Genomic DNA, 20,598 nt, shown 5'->3' on the forward strand with positions numbered 1-20,598 from the left:
AGAAAAATTAGACCTCACTAAAAATGAGGTCAACAGTCTCCAGTACCAATTGTCCACTTATTATGTTGCTCCCAACTCCATGAAAGAGACAACTATGGTAGTAACCAGAAACAATGTGTCCAAACCCATGATATCTGAAATATTTTCTTGTGTGAAGGGTGTGCATTTTGCATTAATATAAAATCACAAGTTTCAAAAGAGAGCTATAAAAGCTACACAAAAGAAGCAGTGTGGCTGACGACATTCGCCACCTCATTTAAAAATTGGGGTCACAAGTGTGAACTTTTCCTTGCGGGCACAGTGTTGGGTGTACTGTTCCTCTTATGCTTTTTCCTACTTCGATCAGCTCTATCATCTTTTTAGGCAGTTTTCACACCTTCCTCATGTGTGCTCCTATTGGTTCCTCTTATTGTGGGTGACTGTTTGAATAAAGATGGGGTTCTGTTCTGCTTCTAGTATTTCTCTAGTTTTAGCTCCAATGTCTAAATATCACACAATGACCAATAAGGCCGCAACTGAATGACATAGCTCATGGCTGACTTCAGGCTTCTCAAATACCTTGTTATGGTTTTTTCCTTGGGCTCCCTTAGCTCACATTTCAACATGAGCCGATCAAACTCCATTGTGTACTCTTCTACTGATAATTTCGTCTGATGTAAGTGATATAATTTCAAGAAGGCGGTAGTGTGAGGGTAGATACTTCCTCTGCATCTTCTTCTACATCTTCTCCCAAGTAGTGCTCTTGTTCTTACATTCTCTTGATCTCACTCCCTTCAGATTCTTTCTTCACAAAGTTGTTCTCTTATTCATCTTTATGGCAGCATATTTCACTTTCCTATCAACCAACACCTCTTTATACTGAAAAATTTTCTCAACAATCTCCAACTTCTCAATGAAGTTATTCATATTCATTCTCCCCTCGAAGTCTGGTAAGTCTACCTTTACCCTTATGTCTCAATGTCCTCCAAAAACTATTCCATCTTTTGGCTTCCTCTGATACTGAATTATAAAACGTCCTAGCCTATCCTCCTCTTCACTACTATCATCTCTATAGAAGAGATTCAGATTTTTCTCCCTCCTCTTTGAATCTCACTATCATGATCTAGATGATCTCTTCATGGGTCACTTCATCAATTTTAGCAAGTCTTTGCTGAAGTTAACAGATTTTCCTCTCCATCTCTTTCATGGTAAGTTCTTAATCGGTTTCTGACACTTGTCTCCTTAGTGGCATGACTATGGTATAGGTTTGGGAGGTGAAAGATGGCGTATAAGGCTGATTTCTGGTGCAATAAGGTAAAAAAATAGGTTTGTTGATTTTGAAGATCAGCAAAGGGGATTTAGGTTTTAGTTCAAGAGTTGGTTATGTTTTGGTTATGTCACTCTAGGATGAGACTAGAGTTTGGCTAACTCTGATACTAAATGATACCGTAATTTAACAAGCACCCAAGTAAAAATAAATATTATTACTGAATTCAAAATTTTAAATTATAACAAACAACAGAGAAATCTGAAATTGCAATGAAATATCAACACAATACTAAAACTAGGGTTAGATTTGGGGTGTAGGTGGTGTCGGTTAGGATTTGGACCTTCGGGGTGGTGACGAGGGTTGAGGGACTGCCAGCAAGTTGGAAACAACTATAGAAGGGGTTGTTCTGGGTGACGGCAGTACGAAGGAAGGTGTTCCACTATCTGGCAGCATGGGGAAAGCGGCGAGGGTAATGAGAATCAATGTAAAAGAGAGTATGTGTATTGTAGAAGGGGATACACACCATTTGGAGACCATGATACTACCAAAGCACCGCTTGGAACCCTAGGATACAATGCTAGAATGGGAAAAGGAGATGCTCAGAAGAAACTAAACCCTAAACATCGAATTGGGCAGGAATATAACCCTCAGAAGAAACTAAACCCTAGGATACAACCCTTAGAAGAAACTAAACCGTAAACATCGAAGAAACACTTAAATAGACCTACTAAAATTAGGAGTGGACTCCACTCTAATTGGGTGGCAACCCTAGGCCTAGAGAGGGCCTACCGACCCTTCTTCAACCTGGACTGAACTGATCCAGGGTCCCCCTTGCCCTTGCGTCACATCATGCTCCTAGGGATAACAAAGTGCCTGGTGGAAGCTTTGTCTCAAGTTAGTACAATTAGAGATCTAGACATTAGGAATATATTGGTGACCTTAAGAGCTGCGCTTGATCCTTATAATTGGTGAAGTTATCTTTTTGAAATCTTGATATATTTTGATGGTATAGAGTTGGAAGGACCATTATCCATCCATCCATTTGTGGCACAAGGGCCACAAAAGCACAACTAATGATATATTTGATCTAAAAGTTGTGAATAATTGGGAGCTTTGTATTCTTTAGTGGCGCATCAGACATTGATACACTTTTTGCCATATATATATAAGATGAAGTACTCAAGCTTCTAATTGTTATTTCACTCAAGTTACGTTTTGAAACTTTGTTTTTTGATCACCAATAAGCCCGTGAGGTTGCCACTAATGTTATTACATGCTCAACCTTCTAATTGGAGAGACTAATATTGTTCATGTTTGCTGGCATTGTCATAGAAGCCTTGAAACTTTTTTGTTCTAGTGAAACGAGAAATATGTGATACAGGGTGATCATTGATGGCTGTGGCTGGAGCAAACTTTAGCCTTCTTCATCCTTTTCTCTCTGTACTCATGTACTCATTTCTCTATTTTTTCCCCCTCCCTGGCAAATATAGTATGGGTGTCGTCACTTACACCTTCCCTCATTTGATAGACTAATGACCTCTGTTGCCCGACTTCCAACTCATTATTTTTTTCCATCAAACCTTTCGCTCCAAGGCAGAGGAAGTGTGGGCAGTCAACTTCTGTTCTTACTTTACTAGCTTTTCCCTAAGGGGTAGAGCCCTTTAATAAGATTTATCACTGGATTTAGTAAATCCAGCCAATCGCTAAAATGCAACAGTTCCATGAATTAATGTATTTTCAGACTTAGCAGCCCAAAGTTTGCCTTCGATCCTGCTTAGATCCAGATTTACTAAATTCAAGGTTGGGTTGATTATGAATGTACTAATCCTACCAAAGCTTACTTCCACTTGCCGCTAAACAGCCCACAAAGCTTATCCATCTGCTTGACTTCTAACTTATTTTCTTTTTGCACCACTGCCTACTCTTAGCCGTAATAACTACACAATTTTTTCAACAGTTAAAAGTATTAGTGAACTATAAAATGTGGGACTAAATTGATGTTTTTGACAGAATGAGGGATCCATTTGCAATTAGGTCTTAAATTAATGGATTGATTACAATTTATCAACTATTGTTCCACACGATCGAAAGTTACAGTTTACTGAACTATTAATATAAACAGCTAAGGAGTTCCAGTTTGTTGTTTTAATTTTTCAGGTTAGGTTTGGAACAATTGTCTGCCATTTACTTTATGATGAAAGCAGAATATAGATTACATTGTTTTAGAACTTGCTTCTCTCACTATCAGTATCTCAAATTTAGCGTAGAAGTTGCATTGAATGTTGCTAACATTCATTTTGTGCAACAGGCCCGTGAAAAGTACCTGTCGCTAAAGAAAGGCACAAAAGCAGACATTACTACTGCCTTAGAGGATGTAACCGCCACCACCTAATTTATCAGCTATTTGATAATTTTATCATGTGAAAATGCTTTATGAAATTCTTTCTGCATTTCTTTTTGGGGGCATTTACATACGTAGAGCACAATTCTTATGTATTAAATATCTCACACCTAAACTTTAATATTTACTCACATAGCATTCAAATCTTTAATATAACATAAAATGGAGCACTTCAATCACTTTTTAGAAGGACTTTCATGCATAAGTTTAAAACACTGAAGTACTATGTATGTTAATATGAAAGTTTAGGTGTGATATATGTAAATTCATTATAATTTTGTGCTACGTTTGTAAATTTTTCCATTTTTCTGGCTCCCTTACGTGAATATGCACATAATCCAGGAGCTCTACAGTGCACGGTCTTCATTCGAGCAGGCCCGCTTTAATATGGTAGGTCTTTGTGCTGTTTGCTGAGCATTGCATAAATCTTCTTATTTCTTGCTGCAACTTGCTAATTGCGCTTCTTTTTATTTGTACCAGTCATGTTACCCGACGAATTACTTGGTTTATTGTTATGCCACTCACTATGTGCTTGTGTAAAGTTTTGATTAATCAGTACTATTTCACTTCTAGATGTACTGAAATGAGAGCAATGTGAGCAGAAACTTTGGTTTGTGAAGAAAATTAAAGGAATATTTTAGATTTTTTGCCACAATTTGGTGCAAATTATGGACTTTGGTGGTAGCCATATTACGAAACTATAAAAAAAATCTCAGCTTTCTTTGTCAAGTAGATGTTAATGAGAAAATAGTTAGTAGCACCATTGAGAAGCACCGATGTTCAATCTACACATGCTTGTTTGCCCAGGTTAATTCGCTTTCGAATATTGAGGCTAAAAAGAGAGTTGAGTTTCTTGAGGCTGTTAGTGGTACAATGGATGCACATCTTCGCTACTTCAAACAAGTAAATTATTTTATGGCATATTCATTCTTTTTATTTATTTATTTATTTATTTTTGCCTTCCTTGGCGTTAGCAATTGCTCTTGTTATTTGTGACAGGGATACGAGCTATTGCATCAAATGGAGCCTTACATCCACCAGGTTTGTTTTGATGGACTTAAAAGCATCGACTATAGAAGTGAAGTTGTGGTCTCCTTTACATGTTTTTATCAGCACTTGCATTTAAAGCATACGTAACTAAGCAAGCGTTGAGTCGAAATATTTTTGCATTCAATTCGAGCATAAGATGTGCAGTTCATACTTTATGCAACATGGAAATTAGGCGATCTTATGTCTAGAAAGGCACCAAACACTGTTGCTAAGTTTCTGTTTTTGTATGTATATAAATTGCCTGTTATGAAGTATTTAGCACTTAATGCATAAAACTTATGACTTTTCCTATGAATCTTTGAGAACAGTGCTTTATAATTTGAATGACACTTCACTCTAAGAATTTTTGTGGCAAAACTTCAAATAACTTCTCTAGATTGTTTATGATTTTGACAGCAATTTTAGCCTATTATTATTTGTGACTTAGCCATATTGAATTACAGGTTCGTAAACTCTTTTTTTTTTATCTTTTAAATTTGTATTTGGGAGTGGATGGAGGGATTTATGTGTGGACATTGACATGGGTATGGCATCATACCTATGGAATTCAAGTAGACGAGACGACACTATTCCTTTTTGTAATGATGAGATTTTATTACCCGAGAATGAAAATGCTTCATAAAGACAAAATTACAAATAAAATAAAAAAGAATTTCCTATCAATAAACAAAAAAACAAAATCCACTAGATCCATATAAATTATAAGCTGAGAGAGTAATACCACCCAAATAGCGAGTAGTAGACCCACATTGAAATTTTTCCTCAGTTAAAAATGCTAGTCATCAGGAGAATTATTGTGTTTAGTTTGAAATTTAGTAAACTTTGGGGTTAAAGAAATGCTTCTTTTTTGAACTGTGCCTCCTTGGAGAGAACACGAGCGTAAACATTTAATTTGCTAAATCAAGTAAAGATATGATACTAAAGAAAGTTTGAATCATCAGCAACCTCTACTTCAAAACTATTATGAGTAATAGTTGGGGACACCATTGTAATAAGGAAATATTGAGATTTTCTCAGGGACCCCTTAATAGATTGACAAATAGATTTCCGAATAAGGCTTTTGAAGTATCAATAGGAATGTGAGCTTCGAAAAATCTATGCCCTAGACTCTCGTCGTTGTTGATGAAATCTTTGTTTTTGGGTCAAATTTTCATAAGATAGATTGAATTATAGATAAGAAACTATCCAAAGATTTTGCACTCATTTTATGAACAACTTTTGATCAGGATTTCAAGATTTTTCAATGGTACAAGCCCCTATGGTTTATTACCTCTCCCGATAACAAGAAAGCACTTTTGATTAAGGCTAGTCATTAAATGCTGAATATTCAACATATAACAGTAGCAGACTTAGGGTTTGAATTATAAAATATTTCACCTTGAATTTAAAATGGATGGTGGGGAAATTGGTGACGAACCCAATCAAGATCTTATGACTCCATCGTCCTGGGTCATCGTGAGCCTAATTTACTTAGTCAGAGGAGATAGTCGGCGCAACCTGACTTAAGAATAAATTTAAGTTGACTTTAACTAACATAAGATCTTGTGTCAATCAATTGTACATTTATAATTCACAACTGAAAGGGTAAAAAGTCGTTGGGGAACATAAGAGATGTAGTTGTGACTGTAATATAATTGTGTTATTTGGATGCAAACTACCCATTCATAGGGCTGCTCTTAACTACTACTTTTTGTGGAGTCATTAAGCCAAATCACACAAACATAGTGCTCAGGTCACGTCTTTATTGATATGAGATTTCTTTGAATGTGAATATAGTGACACACTCGATGTAACATTCAAACTTTGTGCGCTGAAGTCAATTAAAATTGTCACTCTAATAAACTATTGTGGAGGGTGAATGACATTTATTTTAATGGTTTTAAGTGATTATTTTTAACTTAAATATTTTGATTTATTTGTTTTGAGAATTTGATTTGAAAATCTTAATTTACAAGTTGACATCTTCGGCTGATATTTTCAGTGAACACTGATATCATTGGAGAATTGAACGTTTAAAACCATTTGTATTTTTTGAAATTTGTTAGTTTAATATTTTTAGAATAGTAGTTTTGTCAACTCTAACCCTAATAAGGAGGATTAGACTAAAGATGATGTCGACTTATGAATTCATACTTTTTTATTTAGACATTATTGAAAATATTATATTCGTCGACCCCAATCTTGAAGAGTTGAAAATGTGTGTTGTTTAACTATTTTGTATTTGATTTTTAAAATGAGGTTTATTTAAATTTAAAATAATCATTGATTTTTCAAAAAAACCTTGCACACTAATCAGAGCGAATAAGCGTTCAACCTTAATCCACCCAACATTCTCATGCCATTGAAATTTAAACACTAGTCAATTTGGTGGGGCGCATGCAAGTATTTTAAACATGATTTTAAGTTGGCCCGCACAACATTCCCTTATCTTATAATTTGAAATTGAAGATACAGATCGAAGTGCATACGAGTTTATTTTGTTATGTACATTTATCTTAGTACATTTTTCCAGTTGCATAGATGTACTAAGATAAATGTACATAACAAAATAATACATTGAAGTTTTTAAAATAATTCAAAAGTGTTAGTGTGAGATTTATAATCATCCAAGTCTTTGTTATTCACACAAATGCTTCCTGATTTACATGCATGCAGATAATATTTGACAAGTCACTCTGATGCAATTATATTAATATTTCATTCACCTTACAATATAATATGACATTTGACATACCTAAGACTAATTGCACACTTTCTAAATTGCTTTCACATACGTTATGGCAATGTATAAAAAGCTGATAATTGGCTTGAAATGCAAATGCAAGCCTTAAAATTATCTAAACTTTATTATTTGTGTTTATATCTTTTTAAAATACATTTACATAACTTAAAAGTGCCCTTGTAAGTATTTGAGAAGATTGTAATGCATTTGTGTGAATCTCTAGGCATTGCAGCTAAATTGGACATTTTCTTAAAGCTCATGAATTACATTCTTTGAATGTTTAAGTGAACATTAGATATTTGGAATGAATACAGGGTTTCGTTTTGAGCTTTAAAATGGTCGTCTTCTGTATGCTAGCAGACTTATTGCTAATTCAGTGGCAAAATTGGCTTATTAAGCCCTTTTTTTTACATTTAAAATTGACTTTCATGTCTTAAGCTTAGCCCCAAGATATTTAGTCTTTTTTACAAGTGCAAATATTCCCTATTTAAAATCATTTATAAGTTAGAATTGTTCATATTTTGAATTATTTACAGGTCTTCATTAGCCAAATTTAAATTACTTTTCAAGCCTAAGAGCCTATGTTTAAATTATTTCTTTTCAAACCTAAGGGCCTAAATTTGAATTGTTTTTCAAATTTAGAAAGCTCAAATTTGAATTATTTTCAAATCTAGAAGCTTATATTTGAATTAATTTTTAAGTTTAAAAGCCCAAATTTGAATTTTTTTTTTTAAGTATTTGCTGTCCAATTTTAAATATTTTTGCATGTTTAAATATTTCAAAATTTTGAGTTATGTTAATAAGTTTAAATAAAACAAAAATTTAAATCATTTGCAAGTCCAAATCATTGAGAATTTTAGCACTTCCGGCGTTTACCCCCATTTGGGGGCATTGGGGAGAGTGTCGACTCGCACAACTGTCTTAAGAGATGTGTTAGTCAGTGTTGTGAGACACTGCTACTAGGAGACAAATTTTTTTTAACCCATCAGTCTTAAAAGACTCATCGAACTTCAATTAACCTACAAAAAATCAAACACATGCATGTATTTACTTGAATAGATTTTAATTTTTCAATAATGATATTTAACTTTTTGGACAGGTACTCTGGTTTCCCAAGTCGAATACTTAAATTTTTATTTTTTTATAAAAAAAAACCTCAAATAAGTACACAATTTCCTTAAACGGTACTTAATTCCCTGTATAAGCACTCAAGTTTTCTTGAATTTGTATTTTTAAAAAATTCCCCCCTCACCCCTTTTTATACCTTTTCGATGTGGACGATGTTGAAATGATTGAATCAACGAAATAAAAATAGAAAAACTTAAGACTGGGGCGGTAGCAAAGAGGCGCTTGGTTTTGGCTTCATCTGTAGGGTGGGCTTGGGATCGTTGCTTGGGCCAAAGAGAGGTAGAAGTGATGTTTGATTTTGGGTTTTGGCTCCGGTGAGAAAGCTTAGGACTGAGGCGTAGCAGAAGTGGTGAAGGCTTTTTGGCTGAGGTGCGATATAAGAGCGATTTGTCTGTGCAGTTGAAGGATGGATAAAGTACTTTCATGTGGTTAGGCTTGCGTGAACATAGGGAGTTCTTCGGCTTCGGCTCACGCGAAAGGACATTGCTGGGAGGTTTTCAGTTGCTGTGATTGGGAACGATGGAGAAGCTAAATGGGGCTTATAAAATTTGGAGTGGAGGGCGGGAATAGAAGTACAAAAGTAGGGAATTCAGAGTGGAAGAAATTGATGGAGACAGGTTGGCCATGGGTTTGCAAACATTAGCGAAGAACAATGCTAAGGGGTGTCAGTGGGATTGAGTTGCTATTACAATTGAAATTAAGAGGTGGAGTGGACGAACGGAGGAGGGAGTCGGATTGGGCTTCTCGTTCATGTGAAACAGAGAGGAATCTCAGAGGCTTCTTTCTTGGAGCGACGATGGGTCTTCGAACAGGGAGGAGCAATGGTTGGTTTCCTATCAATTCGAGGAGGAAGTGGGGGGTAGCTATGGGAGCCTTTGTGTAGCTTTTCTTATTTGTAATTGAAAAAGTATTTCATGCGAATGGTTATAGGAGTAAGAGCAGGTCGGGTCGGGTTGAGAAGGAAATTTAACACGTAGACATTCACACATAAAAAGTTAACTTATATAAATTAAACTTATATATTAATAATGTAAGATTTAGTTTATATAAATTAATCCTATATATATTAATGTTGATTGATTTCAATGTGTGTGTGTGTCATCTATATAAATCAACGTCATGTTCCTCAAAATTCATGTTGTCGTTAACGCAGGTTAGCTTCACATTTCTTATCCATGCCAGCATCATTTGAATGGCTTCAAAAGTGATCGAAACAATTTTGATCTAAATCGCTCAATATCACATTCAATTCATACTTTCAAAGTTATGTTTGTGAAATTTATATTGAGGCCAACAAGGGATTACATCCATAGTTTGTTAATACACCAAAGATGGGAAAAGCAAGGTGATACATCAAACAAGCCATTAACAACTTGGGGATGGCACAAACTCAACAGTGGTGGTTGGAGTTGGTTTTAGAGCATGAGACCCAATTGAGGGAACAACTTTAATAGGTTGTGTAGGTTTGGTTTGATCATTTTTATTTACTTCGCATGAATCCTACTTTCCGGAGCAATTGGGCCCTTGAAGAATAATTTTCTTAATTTTAGATGAGCGTTACAGTAATCAATGTATTTATGGCTAAACATCTTGCATGACTAAATCTATGAGGGTAAACCCTTAATTTTTAATTTTTTTTTTCCATTGACCATTTGTTGAATTGTCAATCCCTCTCCTTTTTCTAAGTACTAGAAACCTCTATTTCAGAGGAACTCAGGTCTAATGGTCGAGAGAGTTTGGTAGTAGCAATGTTCACTTATATTGGTTGTCAAAAATTAATCTTGCTGAGTATAGTGTAGTTTGATTTATGAAGCGGATATGTTTGTTAGGGAAAATAATCCATGCTGAGAACTAAGAGGCTCCTTAGAGTTATCAAAGTATGGATACTATTTTAACATATGTATCAGGAGATCTTTCACATAATATGAATAATAAGAAAAATTCTCGAGTGATATGCTTTTAAAACTATTTTGTTAAGCAAATGATAATGTTTAAAGAGTTTGACAGAGAAATCATCAAACAGATATAAATCAAATAGAAGGTATTAATAATCTATAAATTTAGACAATTAGTGTGTAGGAAAATGGTGTTTCATATCAGAAATCTCATTTGAAATGTACTGGGTGGCTTGTATTGATTATAATTCCAGCCTTGTCGAAGGAATAAAAGAAATTTAATTGACATATCCTATTGCAAACAATCCTTACCCCTAACTACACCAACAAAAGATAAAGATGGGGACAAAAGTTTCGATAGAAGTAGCACTGTAACATGCTTAAGCAATAATTATAGGTGCTAATGGAGTGCCATGCAATGAAAGGATCATCTGGCAACAAAAGTGAAGCATAGGCATGATTTTTCGTAGAAATTAAGGTAAAACAAATATTTTATTTCTTCAAAGAAACTTTACAACGCCGAACATATAACATAAAGTATAAACATCTATAATTCGAGAGGTAAGAAATCTCTCCCAATTCCTAAACCTAAAATTCCAGACACAATCTCATTTATACTCCAATTCCTAAGTCTATTTGGGTCTATTCATAACAAAAAATAATAAATATTAAAAGACTTAGTTGCCTTAGGCGCATAAAAGACAATTGCTCTTAGGCTATGCATCAACATAACAATGCTCCCATTTCAAAGGCACCTTATCCTCAAGCTGGAAAAAATGATGTTTTTTTTCCATTGCTTCTTCCTCCAACTCTTCACAATATGCCTTATCCCCCTCACAAATTAAAAGGGCCTAGAGCATGCAATCCTTGCATTGATGGCATGAGGCATACTTATAATCACATCGGAAACATGCCTTACAAATTAAAAGGGCCTGGAGCGTACGATCCTTGCATCGATGGCTTGTTGCATACTTCTCATCACATCGGAAACATAATCATTTTGCTATCTTGTTTTGCACCTTTGCCTCTGTTAGAAACTACTTAAAGTTTCCCTCCAGACGGGCTTTCTATTCCTCTTTTTCGGTGCCTCCTTCTGAGATGACACCATCTGAATCCTCAGTGTCATGGTTGTCGAGATGCTAAGGTTTGATTAAAACCATTTACTCTTTGCTACATGAGCCTCCAACTTCCTCTCCCTCTGCTTTTTTCTCCTATTTAGCAATGGTGAAATTTCCTCTTTTGATCATAGTCATACCCCATCTCGACTTCTCTCATTTCTTTGTTGTGCTGCTCTCTATCCCTTGCAAAGCCAATTTTTCATGTTTCAGCCCAACCTCCTCCATCAGAAATCTCTAATTCAACCCCCATCGGAGCCTTGGGAGGAGGTTTTGATGGTGGATGTTTTCCTCGTGTTTCTCTCATCCGATCTCTTTTCCTTTTACTTTAGTCAATGAGTCTCCGATCAACTCTTGGTTAGGGTTCGCAAACTAATCCGCCGGCGGGTCCTAGATTGCATCTCGATAAGGTTCCTCATTAACTCTTCCAAGTGCACAAAGCGGTTTTCCATGGAAGAAAATCCATCTTCTATGGATGAAAACTTTCTTATATGGTGGAGAATATTTTCTCCATCCCGGATTTAATTTGACTCGTCTCTTACTCCAATTTCTTCTCAAAAGCATCTGTCTTTTTTGTTGTCATCTTTCAAGACGATTTTCAATCATGTAGGCTTCCACTAACTCACAAGAAGTTCATGTATGTCGTAGTCTTGATCGTGAGGTTTGGTCATGAGTAACAGTGATGCCGAATTTTTTAAGGATCGAAGTTTTAGGTCGTGCGGAATTACTGAAAGCTTCGAGTTTTAGGTCAATATAGGTTGTGATGCTTCCCAACTAAGTGGAATGGCTATGGTATCACGATCGGTTCCGAAAGCGTGCGTCTGTATGTTTCGATCTTGTCGCTGGATCGCTTATGTATAGCGATATTCGGTTCTGAAGGCCTTCGTTTGTAAGTCACGATCCCTACATTGATTTACCATTTGTGTAATATCACGATTGGTTCCGAAAGCGTGCATTTGTATGCTTTGATCCCGTCGCTGTATCACTACTGTATAGCAATATTCGGTGCTGAAGGCCTTCGTCTGTAAGTCGCGATCCCTTCATTGATTTACCATCTAGGTAATATCGTGACTATATCGCACTCTATGTTGCAATTCAGTCTTTGTATCTCACTAAACTCCCCACTCTTCTCCCAATTAGGTTGAATCGAACTTGTGGTCCCTTCACGCAAGCATCGTGACTGCACTGTATGTTGTGATCTTGTTGTTTCTTTCGCAGTAAAATTGCGACTGTAGCTTCCTGTTGCTTTCTGTCGCAATCCCATCGCTATTGTTCTCGGACGGCATGTAGGCCGCTCTTGTTGTGTTTCCCGTGGCTAGAATCTGCTAGCTCATCACTGAATTTCCAGGAATCGAAAGCTCTAATACCAATTTGATATGATTTGATGTAGAAATCGACTCAATTTTCTACAAAAATAAAGGCAAAATAAATATTTAATTTCTCCAAATCAACAATACAATGACAAACATCTACCATTCGAGAGGTAGGCGTTTTTTATAACAAATAATAATAAATTATAAAAAAAAACTCGATTGCTCTTAGGTGCATAAAAGATAAAATTGCCCTTAGGCTAGGCACTGGCGTAACACAAATGTTGAACTGGTGAATGCAAAAAGTAACATTGGGGTATAACGAGGAAGCTACAAGTGAATGTAGAGAGTAGCACGAAGCATTAGGGTAAAAGCTATGAGTAGTGATTGTGGATGCATGAGTTTGATTGGGAAATTTGAAGAGTGCTTCAAGGTTTGTGCAACAAGCAGTGACTTGTTGGTGGGAAGCAATAATGCGGTTGTGATAGGCAAGCAAAGTTTGCAGGTGTGGTATTTCCTGGATGCGGCAATCAGTTTGGATGATTTATTTAGAGCAAGATGATGTTGACGCTACTCTTTTGATTCAATTTGTAAATCCTATTTTGGTCCTTGTGTTTTAATGCTACTTGCTGTTAGGCTCTTTGGATTTAAAAATCTTTGTTTAGGTTATGATATTTTTGCCCTATCGATTAGTAGATTTTCTGACGTTGGCCTCATTTTTTTTATGACAATAGCCCTCTATTATAAATGAAATGTTCTTAACACCTTCGTGCAACCATGTTATTTGGGTATTTGGGAGGGTGGCTGTCTGAAATAGTGGTGGTGGGCTCTGATATATTAAAAGGACCTTGAATTTGTTTAGTTCTACCTTGGGCTCCCTCCAATAGGGAGGTACTCTAGCTCTACAAAACTGCTGTTTGTTGGAGAACCCTTACTGTGCTAGTTTCACATGAAATTGATGACATAGAAATGGTGACTCAAAAGCACATCTTTTAATAAACCTATTTATATATTGATTTAGGTATTTTGGTCAATTTATTGCTTCTATTTTAATAGAAATGGCTAACTAGTTGATGATTTTTAAAACCGAAGGACCTGACTACAGATTGGGTTGATCTCTTACCCATTGAGAAATGCTAAATTAATTGACAATGCATGGACGATACTAGCATATTATTCTTTAGAGGTGAAGACCTTTGTGATTATTGTTACTAATTTCAAGAATCACATCTAATTTCCTTTGCTTGCTTCATACATAAAAAAATTTCCTGCATGCTTAATTTTGTGAATTCAATTTGAGCTCACTTTATTTACTCATCTTAGTTTAATACCAATTTTCGTGGTTTATGAAATGTCAACAAACATAAATTACCTTATGTGTACTGATATTGCATTATTTGATGGTTTAAAGGTTCTTGCATATGCACAGCAATCAAGAGAGAGATCCAACTATGAGCATACGGCCCTCACGGAGAGGATGCAGGAATTTAAGAGACAGATTGATAGGGAAAGTAGGTTATCTTCAAATGGGTCAAATGAATCTCCAAATGGTGATGGTATACAAGCTGTTGGTAGGAGCTCTCATAAAATGATCGAGGCTGTAATGCAGACTGCTGTCAAGGGGAAGGTAATAACTTCTCTTGAAATTTTGAATTCTCCAACTACATGTACATTTTGGTTTATTTCACTGCTGATTCTGTTAGCTATACTTGTTTTAAAATTGTTCTCATTCAATAACTTTTGTGTAATATTATATTAAGCCTTTTCTTGGATTGAAGAAACATGGAGGAAATGAATGGAAATCTAAAAATTTTACTTGGATTAATGGTTGATTTTGATTCTGCAATGAATGATTCGAGTTATTTTCACCTGCTTAGAACAGTCTAAAATCTTTTTTAAAATAATTTTAAATGCTCAATAAAGTCTGTTTTGATGCTAATTTATGTATTTGATTATTCAGGTCCAAACCATTCGACAAGGTTATCTCTCAAAGCGCTCATCTAATCTAAGAGGTGACTGGAAAAGAAGATTCTTTGTGCTCGATAGTCGTGGGATGTTGTATTACTATCGTAAGCAATGGAGCAGGTCATCTGTATGTCATTAATTTTCCTTCAAAAAATTTCCACTCATTTATTTAATGAAATCACTAGTAATAGCTTTTTTTTGGGTTTGTTTGGGATCACTTTTGAATTTTGTTTTTTTTTGTTTTGTATGTTTTACTTAAAATAAAACATATTTGGTATGTTATAACACATTTAGTTGTTTTTAAAAACACTCAAAATAACTTTTACATGTTTTGAGTATTTTTAAAAACAAGCTAATTTGTAATTTAAAATAAAAAACAAAAGCATGCAAAAAAAACATTTAACAAACATGTTTTTAAAACAAAGCAAAAAAAAAAAAAAACAAAAAATAAAAAATGATCCCAAGCTAGCCCTTAGCATTTGGGTTTCTGAAGTGTCTGCAAAGCCATTGCTATCATTATCTGCATCAACTTTTTGAAGATTTTCTTATTCTATAGGGTGCTGGAGTTCATTCTGGTCAGAGGAGTCATGGCTCATCAGAACAGAGTTCTGGATTGCTGAGTCGTTGGTTCTCCTCTCACTATCATGGTGGAGTACATGATGAGAAGTCTGTTGCACGCCACACTGTGAACCTCCTTACTTCTACAATAAAGGTCGATGCAGATCAGTCAGATTTAAGATTCTGTTTTAGGATAATTTCACCAACGAAAAACTACACATTGCAGGTAAGCTCCTAATTCATCAAGAGCTTAAAGAGGACAAGTTTATGGTTTTAAAATATCATCCATGTTACTCATTTCCTTACTGTATACTCATTTGTAAGTTTTGTTGCCCATGGTTTTAGCTTACATACATCTTAATAAGTTCACAGTGTTTTCATACTTTTTGCTCTTTAAGATTCAAGTAAATCTGTTGTGGTTTTTTAATCTTAAATGCATGGTATGGTGGAACCTGTAGAATGGTTGTTTATGCCATGTATATGATTCCCGTTAATACTTGTTGTGTATTTATACACTAGTTTTTGTATTGTTCCAAACTCTAAACTTTCAGTGTGTTATGAAACAGTTAAGCATTTTTTTATTGAAAATTTTGGAAAACCTCTTCTAAGTGAAAAAATTGCATAGCCAACCCCCTCTTGCCTATTTAGTAAGGATGATATATTTCATAGTGAACTGGTCACAGCTGATAGAGGATTGGCATAAAAGAAAATAAATGAATGCATACAAAACTGTTTAGCAATTGGAATACTTGATGGGGCTGTATGCTGGACACTTGGTTCCTATTTCAGGTGTCTATCTGTCTTTCTAGCAAGGATTGTTTTCTTATTGCTGAATGTGAAAAATTATGGTCAATTGCGGCTTCATCTTCCTTCCACCAATGTTTAGTATATAATGGGATTTGCTCTTCTTTTTCTTAGGGGCATTGGATTCTATGTATTAGTGTAAAGTAAACCAAATGCATTGGTTTTCAAAATTTTGGCTTTTGGTTGGATGAAAATAAAATGCAGTGTAAAATTTTGATGAATTTGAAATTCATCATGCAGTTCAAAACTGTTATATTCCAAATTCATTATATTCGGGTGATTCCAAATACACTGCTAGCTGAGCTTGTTATTGTAGCCACCGCCGCCCGCCAGCTCAGCCTCTTTCGATGGCCCGACACCACTATCGCCCATCGTTTCTGCCCGCCTCCACCCTTTGCCGGCACTGCAAGTTCTTGTTGCCGCTGTCACCATCACCAGACATTATTTACATTGATTTCATTTTTCTTCAAACCAAATACAAAAAAATGTAAATTATTGCATTGATTTTACACCAAATCAAACAACTTCAAAGTATTTCAAATATAATAAATTTCAATTACTCTATATTCGTTTTATATTGAATTCCTTTTTCAACAAACCAAACAACCCTTAATGATAATGACTTGATTGCTATTTTTTGGTGACATGGGCTGTGTGTATATGGACATGTAGGAAGGTGGGAAACCTTGTGCATGATTGTTTGCTCGGTTTAGGAGATGCACTGGTACCAATTTCTCTGCCTTTTTTATGATGATTCAAGTTTTTTTTTTTTTTAAAGTTTTGTTATGGATTGTTTACCTTCCAGAATGTTTTATCGATTTTCAGAACGGTGATATGATGAATTATTTCAGCTATAATTGATGCAGTAGCTTACATCATGTACTTTCTCGTGCCTTGGGATGCACTTTTTAGTCTCTTAAAAGAAGGTTTAATATATGTGGTTAATTATTGTTTTGAATGTATTATGACAAGGCAAAATTTTAAAATTGTGGTCCATTCTTATGTTACAATATTTTTTCAACGCATACCATTTTCTCAAGTTATCTCTTCCTGCTATTATTTGCTTTTTGCTGTTTTAAAACAAGGATAATGTATTTCTGTTATTTAAAGATTAACTTCAATGCATTGTATTTTTTGCACATTTTAACTTATTTTGGTTATTTCTACCATCTTATCTATTAAGACAGGCTGAGAGTGCAAATGATCAGATTGATTGGATTGAGAAGATAACTGGTGTTATTGCTTCATTACTTAGTTCCCAGTCACCTGATAAGGTTGGAACGAGTAATTTCCATTGAAAATTTTCCTTAATTTTTTCAGTATAAATTACACAATTGTTTCTTACTTCCAATTCCAGCATCTCCTTACTAGCCCCATGAGTAGTGGCCATCATCACACCGCTAGTGAGAGCAGTTCGTTCGACAGCTCGACAGATCTTGATCATGTAGCAATAGAAGAGTCTTTGTTTGAAAGGAATTGTGGTACCGGAGCATCACAACAACATAGGTTCAACATTAAGCACGAAAAGCCAATTGATTTGCTGCGAAAAGTCAGCGGAAATGATGTTTGTGCTGATTGTGGGGCTCTTGATCCAGACTGGGCATCCTTAAACCTCGGAATTCTTGTATGCATCGAATGTTCGGGGGTACATCGCAATTTAGGCGTGCACATATCAAAGGTACCTCCGTTTTAGTATCTAGACACTTGCGTGCCTTTTTTAGAAGGGCATTTACATGCATACCATATACTTATGTTTAACATATTTGACACAAGTTTTCATATATACGTTTACAGCACTCAACATTTTAACGTCACATAAAAAATTCCACCATCATTAACTTCTTAAAAATGAAATACAAATCATGCATCGGTTTATGACACCAAAGTATTATAAGTGTAAATAGTAAATTTTTGGTGTAAGATATGTAAATAAATAAGAATTGTGCGGTGTTCTGTGATCGTCTTTTCCAAAAAATTGTAACTTGATTTAGGTAAATGGAATTATTTTGCCAAGCCCTTACGCTCTCCTTACCAGCTATTTGTTATTTGATCTGCTCTCTATGTTTTGTAACTTTTTCTAGCGAAACAGTGAGAATTTGTTTTTGTAAATTAATACATCTTACGTGAAGTTCTTTGTTTTCTTTAGTAAGACTGCATATTTTTCGTTTCGTAGGTATGAATTTATTGCACTGATGAATGAATACCAATCAAAAAAATAGATTTACTGTTTTTTTTTCCTAAGGTTTTAACTACTTGTGTATTCATTGTTGGATCCTGATGTAGTTGATTGTTTTAGGCTGAGAAAAGTGCTTAACATTTTAATCAAGCTGATTCGGTGGAAAGTGATGGGAGGAAAAATGTATTGAGGTCCAACTAACCCCTTTTTATTCAATTTTTTGCTTTCTATAGTATTTTGGGGAAGCATTTTTTTTTAAAGTATAACTGGAGGTTGGGGCGGGTATCTTGGCATCTCACACCTAAAGTTTCATATTTACACACATAGCACCCAAATCTTAAATATCACATAAAAATAGCACATAGCACTCAATCAGAGATGTAAAATGAGAGTTGTGAATCATGGTCAAATTGACTCCATGGTGTCTGAGATATGGTTGACATAAAATTATAGCCTTTCTACTGTATAGTATCTTTCTGCATCAAACTCAACATTGGAGGGAGCCTCATGCACTTGATACACCCTTTCACATGAATATTTAGTGCTTATAAAAGATTACAGGGAAATTTACATACATACCACACATTTCTTATGTGTTTGCATATCTGACAACTAAAGTTTGATATTTACTCTTATAATACCTTGGGTTCATAAACCTTTGCATGAAAATGTGTATTTCACTTTTAAGAAAATAGTGGCGGTGGTATTTTTGGTATTTGCATTTATAGCACACAACTCTTTTGTATCTTGGTATCTCACACCTAAAGTTTCATATTTACACACATAGCACCCAAATCTTAAATATCACATAAAAATAGCACATAGCACTCAATCAGAGATGTAAAATGAGAGTTGTGAATCATGGTCAAATTGACTCCATGGTGTCTGAGATATGGTTGACATAAAATTATAGCCTTTCTGCTGTATGGTATCTTTCTGCATCAAACTCAACATTGGAGGGAGCCTCATGCACTTGATACACCCTTTCACATGAATATTTAGTGCTTATAAAAGATTACAGGGAAATTTACATACATACCACACATTTCTTATGTGTTTGCATATCTGACAACTAAAGTTTGATATTTACTCTTATAATACCTTGGGTTCATAAACCTTTGCATGAAAATGTGTATTTCACTTTTAAGAAAATAGTGGCGGTGGTATTTTTGATGTGATGTTAAAAATTTGAGTGGTATGCATGTATATATGAATGTTTAGGTGTTAGATATTTAAATACATAGGAATTGTGTGGTATGCCTGTAAATACCCTGAGATTAAAACAAGAAATTTGCATACTTAGTCAAGTACTCGTCCATGGTTGGTTGGGAAGACTTTTCTTTTCTGGATTGACAGAAGAGAAATTTTCAATGGCCACATTAAATACACTGATGTATTTTTGTAAAATCTGTATGTTTGTCTGTTTTGACCTTTCTTTCTGAGTTATGGTTCTCTTCACAGGTGAGGTCTCTTACACTTGATGTTAAAGCATGGGAGCCTTCAGTTATTAATATGTTCCAATCATTGGGTAATACATTTGCAAACTCGGTATGGGAGGAACTCCTTTTCACAAGTAACAGAAAACACGAGGATGGCTCTGGGTGATATTATTGTTCATCTTCTATTTGTGTTTATATCCGCATTCTTTTAGTTATGTAAATAGGAAGTCATGCTGATTGGTCTGCTTGAAATTTATGTTTTGCAGTTTCCAAAATATTGACAGAAAGCAACATCATATATTAATCAGAAAGCCAAAGCATAATGATCCTATATCAGTGAAGGAGAAATTCATTCAAGCAAAGGTACCTGTGCTGACTTGCTGTACTACATCATTTGGGCTTGCTGTTCTATGTTTTTATTGCTTATATAGCCAACATTTTCTCCTTAGATCGGTGTAAGCTATCATTGTTATGTTCTGGGTGAATAATTCATTTTAGTAGGTAATAAATGAAATATTTCATTTGGTCTTTTATGTGTATTCAGCCTAAGTGATCCAAACAGTTGAAACGCTTACAGAGGGAAAACTATTGTGTGGGGCAATAGGGCTGCACTCTTTGAGGAGTTGGGCGCTGATTTTTTTGTAGGTTGAGTTGGCGTTGTCTTACTGTAGAGGTACATTCCTATTTTTTGTGTACTAAAATGTGCATGAAGGTTTCTATTGTGGGCTCCGAAATTTTAATGCTCCGGCCTGAAAATGAAATGATGCGAGGGATTTTACTCGTGAA

The 20,598-nt window shown here is 35.1% G+C and overlaps 1 protein-coding gene across 1 annotated transcript in view; it reads left to right on the forward strand.

Annotated features, from left to right (window-relative positions):
- Nucleotides 1-3,588: 3,588 nt before the first annotated feature.
- LOC110035082 (ADP-ribosylation factor GTPase-activating protein AGD3-like) overlaps nt 3,589-20,598 on the forward strand; it is a 39,571-nt gene continuing 22,561 nt past the window's right edge. Inside the window, exons 1-11 of the mRNA XM_020739327.1 lie at nt 3,589-3,623; nt 3,993-4,040; nt 4,458-4,553; nt 4,650-4,691; nt 14,300-14,497; nt 14,831-14,962; nt 15,392-15,619; nt 17,385-17,471; nt 17,555-17,875; nt 19,835-19,974; nt 20,079-20,175. Of these exons, the coding sequence (XP_020594986.1) occupies nt 4,038-4,040; nt 4,458-4,553; nt 4,650-4,691; nt 14,300-14,497; nt 14,831-14,962; nt 15,392-15,619; nt 17,385-17,471; nt 17,555-17,875; nt 19,835-19,974; nt 20,079-20,175 (1,344 nt within the window). The 5' untranslated portion in view covers nt 3,589-3,623; nt 3,993-4,037. The remainder of the gene's footprint in view (nt 3,624-3,992; nt 4,041-4,457; nt 4,554-4,649; nt 4,692-14,299; nt 14,498-14,830; nt 14,963-15,391; nt 15,620-17,384; nt 17,472-17,554; nt 17,876-19,834; nt 19,975-20,078; nt 20,176-20,598) is intronic.

The sequence above is a fragment of the Phalaenopsis equestris genome, unplaced genomic scaffold, assembly GCF_001263595.1.
Source record: "Phalaenopsis equestris unplaced genomic scaffold, ASM126359v1 Scaffold000002, whole genome shotgun sequence".
In the NCBI taxonomy this organism is placed as follows: domain Eukaryota; kingdom Viridiplantae; phylum Streptophyta; class Magnoliopsida; order Asparagales; family Orchidaceae; genus Phalaenopsis; species Phalaenopsis equestris.